The sequence below is a fragment of the Orbicella faveolata genome, unplaced genomic scaffold (assembly GCF_042242905.1).
Source record: "Orbicella faveolata isolate gen_17 unplaced genomic scaffold, um_ofav_v1 contig_3, whole genome shotgun sequence".
Taxonomy (NCBI): domain Eukaryota; kingdom Metazoa; phylum Cnidaria; class Anthozoa; order Scleractinia; family Merulinidae; genus Orbicella; species Orbicella faveolata.
In genome coordinates, this window is record NW_028301558.1 from 17,685,484 (window position 1) to 17,695,329 (window position 9,846).

Here is a 9,846-nt window from a genome sequence, read left to right on the forward strand (position 1 = left end):
CAGTCACGTGAATACAAACGTATTTCCGGCTGTCAGTAGGAACCAAGTGACAGCCGGAAATACGTTTGCGTTCCCAGCCTACACGACATCTCCATTCGCAGGGGGCCGGGGGTACACTTTCGTGTCGTACAATCATGGCGGGTTTTCCGGTCTTTCAGGAGACTGAAGGGGAATGGACATCTGTGAGAACGGTGGAAATTTTGGGCCTACGAATTCCAGCATATTTTACTACGGATCCTCAGTTGCTTTACGACTTCATTACTAATTTCCAGACAAAATCGGATGACGTGTTCATCGTCAGCTATCCTAAATCAGGTAAGTTTTGGAGAAAACGATTCCAATGTTACTTCTGTGTTAACGGTCTAATATAAATATAGATGTGCTCCGCCTAGATTAGCCCAGGTTATCTGTGGGTTCGCGCTGTTACTATTGTCAAGCTTTTTTAACTTAATGTGTATATATTTGTGTAAAATTATAAATATGCGAGTCATAATAAAAGTTGTTGTAAGTTGTCGCTGAAAGGGGCGGCAGACTGGCAAATCATGTGAAACTAACTGGAACTCAGTTGAATGATCTTGAATTTTTTGATGCGCTTTTTTGTAATCTGTGGCCCATAATACGGCAGTAATTAACATCACTGCATTCCAGCAGTGTTTACCCCTCCCCCCGGAAGAGGGGCGGAGAAGCACCACATCTCTCCATTAAATCTCTATAATCCCATTATTACCCACGGGCTGAGTACCTTGCAGGGCATTTGCGAACCTCTGGGATAACCCCACATCATTTGAAAATGCAAACATGATATTGTTATCTTATTTATTTCATCACCTGTTGATTGAAATATGACTTACATGTAAATTAAATTAACTACCAGGTTTATGGCTTGGCTTGGTTTGGCTTGGCTCATATGTTACATTAGTGCTCATGAGTACACGGTAATATTGCTATAAAATATTATCTTGACGCTATCCCATGCATGGGGCATTTGTGCTTTTCTCTTTTGTAAGTGCTAGCTGCCCTAGCCTATGGTGAGGCAGTTGTCACCTTCAGTGAAAAAGAAAATGCCTGGGGGGAGGGGGATGAGTGGGCCTGGAATTGATAGAGCCAGATAAGCTCACATATGGATTTTAAAGCTCTCCACGATAATCTGATCAGGGTTATAACAATCTTTTACATTTGTTTTATTTTTTAGCAAAGGATGAAGACATTGTACAATATTAATTATTCAAATTATGACACATACTTTTTACGCTGTGCTGCATGTCAAATGGAATATGACTGATTGAACAGAAAAAAGTAATAGAAAGGATCTATTGTGTAGCATCATCAAGGAAAGTTTTACACTTGTAATGTTTTGGCTGATGGGAGGGTAAATGCACATGCATTCATGTAAGCAAAATTCAGCATACAAAACAATGCTGGAAAAGAACACAGTTTTTTATAATGTGTAGTTCCAGAAAATACCCATACCTCCTCCACAGAAGGGAGTCCCCCCCCCCCCCCCATCCCTCTGGAAATTCCGATTGAGCTTCATACATTTCTTTAAATTTTTTGGTCTTACAGAACTCTCCACCCCCCAGGAAATTTCAATCCCTTCTGTGGGGGGAGTATGAATATTTTCTGGAACTGAACAATCAAATGTTTTTAGCAGTGGTATTTTCCGAATGATTCTGGTGGCAAGGAATTTGCATTTTTTTTCTCTCACCCCTGAGCATTTTACCCCCTTATATTTATTTGTCCCTTAACCCTGGGGAATTGGCAACTTTTTTGCAGATTTAAATGTAAATTGGCCCAGTTGAGGGGGGCGGGGGAGGGTTGCAGTTCTGCAACCGACTGATGCATACATATATAACACAGTGCATCCTAAAGTGTTTAAATTGATTGTGTAATATTTTTAACTTGAAACTACTCAAACAGAATAGAAAGTTTTCATCAAAATAGGAAGATTATCTTCTTCAGTAGACGGAAAGACATATTAAACTAGTTAAATTTCCAGTACTTTGCAACCACATGTTTGGGAAAACGACATTCAGAAAACATTTTACAGTTGCCGCCATACTGGAGTACCTGCACCCTAATCACCAAACATTCATAAATAGGAAACTGACTGTGAGGAGGTTAAATTAATCTGATGCATTACTGAATGTTTTTCAATCTTGCATGAGTAAATGACCTTGGCCATCATAATGTTATTGCTGCCAATAATTTTTCATTTACTTTTAGGGACAACTTGGGTTCAAGAAATTGTCTGGCAGATTTACCACAATGGAGCAATCAATAGTAAGAGAATTGAAGACAGAATGCCATTTATGGAAGAGGCAACAAATCCTAAAGCATCTCAACCTGACATCAGAACTTTGCCAAGCCCTCGTCTTCTGAAGACTCATCTGTCGTATGATGGCATTCCTAAAGGTGCAAGTGAAGACACCAAATGTAAATACATTTACATTGCTCGCAATCCAAAGGATGCTGCAGTTGCTAATTATAAATTCCTTACAAGCTTGGGGGCAGATAGTGGCTTAAATGCACCATGGGAATTTTATGCCAATCTGTTTATTCAAGGAAAATGTAAGTAATATTAAATTGTGGCCATCCTTTACATGTATTTTGTTGATTGACTAGACCATTACTTATACTCTAAGTGATTAAGGGAAGCTTCTTGAAGCATCCTTTAAAAAAGAGCTACAACACATCTCAAAGAAATTGGCCAATTTTTTTGAAAATTGTCATTTGTATCCTAGTGTTCATGTTGTATAATAATTATTGCTTTCAACTAAGTTTTCCATGATCAGTATTAAATTCAACTAGGTACATTAAGACAAAAGCAATATAAACAAAAGATACCACAACCGGGCATGTATAACTATATATAGTACTTCAATCAAAAATTAAAAATGATTCAAATTTGAGATCTGCTGGTCAGGGGTCCAGATTTAGGGATCAAGCACTCAGGCTTTCACTATTTGTGTTTTATTTTCTTCTTCTTGTTCTATCCACTAGGGTGTACATGCGTACACACATGGTTGTATCAAAGCATCCTCTAGCCTCACCCTCACCCTCTCCCCTACCCCACCCCCCATCACCCCTTCATACTTTTGTCTGCTAAGGCAAGGCATATTAATGATACTGAATGATGGGCTGAAGTGTCGAAATTAATTCACATTTCCTATGGTTGCATTGCTGCAAATTAAGCTACTGGGTTAAAATTCTTGCACCACTTTTTCATCCAATCAGAAGTAGAACTAAAAGCAAACTTGACTGGCTTGCAAATTTCTTCTGGGCTTTTTGTCAGCTATTAAATAAATGTGTTTGCTTTGAGATTTGATTGGTCCACTTGACTGTCTGTGTCCTTTATATTTAGCTAATCCCTGTAATTTTTTATTTGTTTAGCTACTTGGAGTCACTGGAGTGATCATGTCCTAGGGTGGTGGCACCACAGACATGAGCCCAATATTTTGTGCCTTAAATACGAAGACTTGCAAAAGGTAGTGACAATTTTATTTTATAAGACAGTGTTATTTTTGTTTTGTTTCATTAAAAATAAGTTAGCTTTTTCAATATGGCTGAATGGGTGCTTTCATGGGAGCTTTTACCTCCACAAAACCAAGGGTTTAAGTAGCAGCTTGCAGACACTGCCTTTAGATGTAGTGTACAATGTAGCACAAAGGGGGGTGGGTGGGTGGGGACTGACAAGTGTGCCTGTAGGACAGTAGATTTAGCCAAGACCATACAGTCTGTTGTCTTTAAATGCTGCCCAAAACTGACTTAAATGATTGGTCTACAATCTTTAAATGCACTGAAAATATATGATCATCACAGTACATGTAGCCTGCATAGCAAGCGTTCCCATAGGCTGTTCCCTTACAAAGAGCTTTTTCCACATTCTGGCTATGTGCAGATTGAAGTGAGAGCAAACTCTCGCTCCACTGCGTGGCCAGAATGCATCCAAGAATGCTTGCTAAACAGGCCACTGTACATATAAATTACTTGCTCAAACCTTTGAGGGAATTTCTAGGAGCCAATATATGTTTTAATTTTTGGTGCATTCTGACAATCTTGTGTTGAATTTGAGTAGGGGTGGGGTAAGTGGGGGAAGGGGGAGGGGACTGTTGGCATTACTTGTGTCTATATATTAATTTGGGGGAAGCTCCCATGAAACCTGGTGAATGGTACTTGAGCAATCTGAAAGTTTCCATTGCTATGCCTCTTTACTCAGAAGGGTTGCTTTTTCTTTGAGAGAGGTACCGATAATTGGACAATTAAAAATGAAATTTACCACCGTTCCAGTGTTGTTAATAATGTGTGTACCTCCTCTAGGATCTACTTTCCCATGTCCGAATGATCGCCAATTTCCTTGACAAGACCCTGTCAGATGATCTGATCAACCTCATCACTGAACAGTGCACTTTCAATGGAATGATGAAAAATAAGCCAAGCTACTTGTTACGAGGCAAGGAAGATGGACCTACGCTACTTCGAAAGGGTGTGGTCGGGGACTGGCAGAATTACTTCACTCCAGAACTGAATGAGAGATTTGATAATGAAGTGTTGGCAAAATTGAAAGGAAGTGGATTAGAGTTTGACTTTGAGATGTAGCAGAAATCGTTGTCATGAACTTAATAGACTGTTGAATGAAGCGAAGTTGACCGGAAGTAGAATATAGCTTCATTTTGAGATCATTGTGAATTAATTTCGACACTTCAGCCCATCATTCAGTATCATTAATATGCCTTGCCTTAGACATCACTGTTATGAAATCTGAAAAAAGAACTTACTAGACTGTCGAATTAACAAATCGAATGTGGTTTAGCATTGTCTTTACCCTTATCGACAACGAGTTTGCGTCATTACAGTGGTCAAAATGTTGTGGACTCACGAGTCGCAGCCGAGTCAGTCCACAACAAATTTTGACCACTGTGATGGCGCATATCGTTGTCGATAAGAGAACAGACAACGCTAAACCACATTGGATTTCTTTTTTACCACAGTATCAACGTCAAAGAAAATGTTTTTTTTTTTCAGAGCGTGACACATTGACGCGAGCAGCGTTGTCTGGACTCTTATCGACAACGGCAAATTAGCCAATCAGATTGGGAGATTATTAGCTATTGTGGTAAAATTAGGGATAAGTTCGTGAAAATAATGACTTAATGAGTTTCACTTGGTTTAGCACTGCTTTGCAAATTGCGGACATTAAATTAACAAACAAATACTTCGACAACAGAGTGGTTTTCTATTTTTCTTTATTCTTCCGGGGTAGAAATTTATTTTAAAATTGCAGAAGTGATGTTTCGGTTAGTTTAACTGGCCGTTTTTAGGAAATAAGAAAATAAAAATCAATTTGGTTGACTGTTTATGAATCAAGGACTGTGTATAACTTGCTTTAAAATTATGAAACACGTTCCACGTTTGTCATTATCTTAATGTTCACCTCTGAACTGTGAACAAATTGAAGTTCTCCTTGACCTCTCCTACACCTGGAGACTGTCGCGAAAACGGGAGGGAGCGTTGCGTAGAAACCTGCGTAGCAGTAACAGGGAGCGAGGTGGAGTGATGCGCGAGAACGAGAAAACGCGCGCCGACTCCACAGTCGTCCACAATCACTGACCGTTTTCATAGAAAATGCTCTCCAGAGCAGACTCGTACCCAGTCGCTATTACGATTGTTTCAAAGAGAGAGAGCGGTCTGGAGCGAGTGGAGCGCGCGGGGAGCGCGCCTTTGTCCACCTAAGTATCCAATCTTCTCTCCCCCAAAACACGTAAATAGCGACTGGGTACAAGTCCGTGTAAAGGAGGGTTCCGAAAACAATAGGCTGATTAAGCAAGAGAACGGGAACGTCACTTGACAACGGAGCGCGCAGTACAAATACCCAATTATGGTCAAATTAGAACAGAATCCAGGTTATTCCGTGCGCTCTTCAGTCGTCATCTGACGTTCCCGTCCTGTTTCTAAATCAGCCTAATATGTTTTCAAAACACATGGTATGTGAATGCGTGACGTCATTCCTCTTGAAAACGAAGCCCCACCATTATGAAAGACTTCTAAAAGAAACGCTAAATGTAATTCATTGTATATATTTGTCGCATGCGCAGATGACTGTTATAGCGTTTTTCACTGATGCATGAACAACACGGCGTTAGTGGGTGGGGAGAATGCTGCGGAACGCTAGTGAAGGTGGACGAGTTTTCAGTCTGTGCACAGAGCGGAGCCTCTACGGTTTTTGATGTCAAGCTCGCGCGCCACAGAATCGTATCAATGAAAATGGTCGAGCACAGTGGAAGATTGTTTTGCCAGTGAACACTACTAGACCTGGAAATAACGAGTACTCCTTATAACGGCCAAAATGGAGAGGCTCCGACCGAAGGGGGTACTTTTTTGTGCGCCACAGAATCGTGGCAATAAAAATGGATCGAGCACTGACGGTGAAAGATTGCTTTGCCAGTGAGCACTACTAGACATACTGCCAGTATATCTAGGAGGGGTACTGACTATAATTAATGGCCTATGTGAGCGGAGAGGCTCCGCCCGTAAGGAGTACCTTTTTCGGGCTTCAGGTATATAAAAGGGCAGGGATTTCACAAGTTCAGGTAAATGAGAGGTTAGGGAAATTTCTCATGTAGTTACAGTGGAACCTGAGTGAAACCGCGCCTTACGGCTACCCCCGTTAATACAGTCACCTCGTTAATACGTCCACTTTATCCTGGCCTGAACAAAAGTTCAGTCAGTCATTTTCTTATTTAAAGAACCCCTTTAATAGGACCACACCGTTAACACGGCGAGATTTTTATGACCCGTTAGTGACCGGATTAACGGGGTTCCACTGTATTTAAAAAGGCCTTTAATTAAAATGTTTCAAACAGACGCACTTTATGAAGATTTATTCATAAAACAGGCCGATCATGAATCCACGTGAAAGGGTTAGCTTTTTTCAATTAAACGTATAAAGACGTACCTTTTCTGTCAAAATGGTATACAAAAGGGTAAGGGGTTGGACATCGAGGTGGAGGCTCCCCGTAGAAAACTTTGTAAAGTACTCCTCCGGGTATGCTGTCACGGTGCTAGTGTCGGCACCATTTGTCAACCCAGTAAAGTAAAAGTAAACTCATGTTCAGCCGGCTTTGACTTTTTGACCTCGAGATTTGATAGTAAGACACTAACTTGAGGGAACCTCTAGTTTTATTGGGCCGTTGTAAGCACTATTATATCTCAAAATCAAAATCTAATCCAGTTCCTTTCAATTTGCCCAACACTTCTTTCTCAAATCTCTCATCCAGTTCTGGAGGGAAGTAATTGTTCCAGTCCCCGACAACGCCCTTCCGAAGCAAGAAAGACTCGCCAACTTTGGTTGGTAATGGTACTGAGTAACTTGCAGCATTTTTCTTCATTCCACTGAAAGTGCACTGTTCAGCGATGCGACTGATGAGATCATCTGACAGCGGCTTGTTGAGGAAGCTGGCGATCATTCGGACATGGGAAAGAAGATCCTATAGGAGAGAAAATCATTATTTTCTTTTCACACCAGGCATATGTACTACAATGTTAAAAACAGGAGAGAGGATAGGAATTTTGTCAGGTTAATGGGAAGTATCTCCGCTGAGTGAGTGAGGCCACCAAATGAAAGACTATGTTTACGAAAAACACACTAGCATCCGTTGAGCCAGTTTTTGGCAAGCCCGCATTTAAGCAATAGAGCACTTCTTCCGTATTTGCACATTAGCCTACGTCTCGGGTTTGCATAACTTTCGAGAATTCTCCCAGCCCCCCGAGTGTTAAGATGAGGCTATGTAACCATGGAAAAAGCGCTCTATTGCTTTTATAAAATAATTCTCAAAAATACGCGCGAATCTAAAACGTCACAACTGTGTTTACATGCTCTCATCTAAACACACCTATCGACCAATGAGAGCGCGCGTAGTAGCTAAGTTATTTTATAACTGAAGATCTTTCACAAGCCTACGGCAAGCTCGAGGAAAATGGCGAAAAGCTTGCACGAACGCGTGTTTCCTCTTACTGAGAGTCTGGAAGAGCCCAAAATAAAAGCCTCACACCAACAAACCTTTTGTAAATCTTCGTATTTAAGAAACAAGACATTTGGATCATCTTTGTGCTTCCACCAGTCTAGAACATGGTCATTCCAGAAGTTCCAAATTATTGCACTTAACAGAAAAAGAAAAGATTAACTCAGGACAAGTTACAGAAATCAGAAATAAAGTGAACATGAGTTCTCAGAACATGTCATAGCTACTGTAATTATTTGTGTACCTTGAGTATTCTTTGTTTTTTTCTTTGTGTTAAAAAAGCAAGAGTGAGTCTGTTAACTCTTTAAAATTCGTGGACTTGGCAGAGTGTTGATGTCAGCATGCTCAGCACATGGATAGTGTGCCCGTTCTAGGAATGGCACTCGTTCTCTAAAATGGGTACTTTTGACTTGTCCTTCATTAAATATCTGCCAGACAATTTCTTGAACCCATGTTGTCCCTGAATGAATCGAAACGACGTCAAATCAGTTCTAATACAAGGTGTTAAGCAGTATTAAATAATAAGTTATAAAAGTTGGGCTATGGATTGACTTCAAACGGGGTTGAGTATACATTGGGCTGTAAGGGACCGGTCATAATTTATCGCCGGGGGGGGTGGTGGGTGGGGTTTGGAGGATTTGGGGGGATCACTTGATTTTTAGGATAAGGCTCAGTATTTAGTTCACTCCAATTGAATAATGAACTTTTTTTTACGTATTTCACCATTAAACCAGAGCTACCGCCGTGGCTTCTTGTTAATCCTTTCACGTATTTTCTGCTCGTGCTGTTCCAAATGTAGCTGGAGACAAGAAGTGGAGGTAACGTCACGTATTGGACAGGAATCGTACGCCGCCTCAGCTGGAACCGTTAACTTTGGAATGGACTCTGACACTAAAGATGTTGTACTCACAGGGGTATGCTCAGTGGAGAATGCTGAGCTTAAAGTGGTTGAGAATGGTAACATGTAGCAAGTGAAAACGTCTCCGTCGGGCCAAGTGGTCCATACACCACAAGAGCTTTATCCCAGTTTCTGTATTAGATTGCCAGCGGTCTCTCTTTTCCTCGAAAATCCGTGGGGAAGAACGCAAAACAAGTAAGCGTGAGTGCGTGATGTGCGAGCGGCGATACCGCGAGCCGCTGGTAGCGCAGGCTTCGGAAGACGAACGGAAAGGAAGATTTGGATGCTACAGTGCAGTCTCTCTTTTTGCTCGTCCTCCGAAACCCGCGCTACTAACGGCTCGCGGCATCGCCGCTCGCACGTCACGCTCGTACGCTTACTTGTTTTGCGTTCTTCTCCACGGTTTTCGACGAAAAGAGAGAGGCACTGTGGGAGTAAAGTGTCTTGTCTAAGAATTTATTTTTAATTATTTATTTATTCATTTATTTATTTATTTATTTATTTATTTATTTATTTATTTATTTATTTATTTATTTATTTATTTATTTATTTATTTATTTATTTATTTGTTCCTCCAATTCCTAGCTAAGAACACAACGCAATGTCTCCGGCCAGGGCTCGAACCAGGACTGCTCGATCCGGGGTCTGGCACACTAACCATGAGGCCACCGCGCGTACCACAAGAGTAAAAGTGAAGCAGACTCATAAAAACAAAGCAGCTTAGGTTAAGAAGACCTCCATAAAAGTTGCCAATTAATTCCCCTTGTTTACTGAATTCAGTTCCCTAGATCTCTGTTGAACCAGCTACGTCATAAGTACAGGTACTTCTCTCCCGCGTGGGATGTGCTTGTCGCGCCTCGCGTGGTGGCGCCTCGCGCGGGACGAGCTGGTCGCATCTCGTGCGGGATAATTTTACTAGCCTCTGGGTTT

General features: G+C 41.1%; 2 protein-coding genes across 2 annotated transcripts; one reads left to right on the top strand and one right to left on the bottom strand.

The window, feature by feature from the left end:
- Positions 1 to 81: 81 nt before the first annotated feature.
- On the top strand, positions 82 to 5,360 carry LOC149106705 (sulfotransferase 1C2-like). Its single transcript, XM_089297529.1, has 4 exons — positions 82 to 315; positions 2,224 to 2,568; positions 3,391 to 3,485; positions 4,318 to 5,360. Exons 1-4 carry the CDS (start codon positions 135 to 137, stop codon positions 4,594 to 4,596), a joined length of 900 nt encoding a protein of 299 aa, XP_089153655.1. The 5' UTR covers positions 82 to 134; the 3' UTR covers positions 4,597 to 5,360.
- A 1,798-nt stretch (positions 5,361 to 7,158) lies between these two features.
- On the bottom strand, positions 7,159 to 8,982 carry LOC149106706 (sulfotransferase 1C3-like). Its single transcript, XM_089297378.1, has 4 exons — positions 8,787 to 8,982; positions 8,263 to 8,284; positions 8,057 to 8,156; positions 7,159 to 7,484 (listed from the first exon to the last, which is right to left on the bottom strand). Exons 1-4 carry the CDS (start codon positions 8,980 to 8,982, stop codon positions 7,200 to 7,202), a joined length of 603 nt encoding a protein of 200 aa, XP_089153504.1. The 3' UTR covers positions 7,159 to 7,199.
- Positions 8,983 to 9,846: the final 864 nt, after the last annotated feature.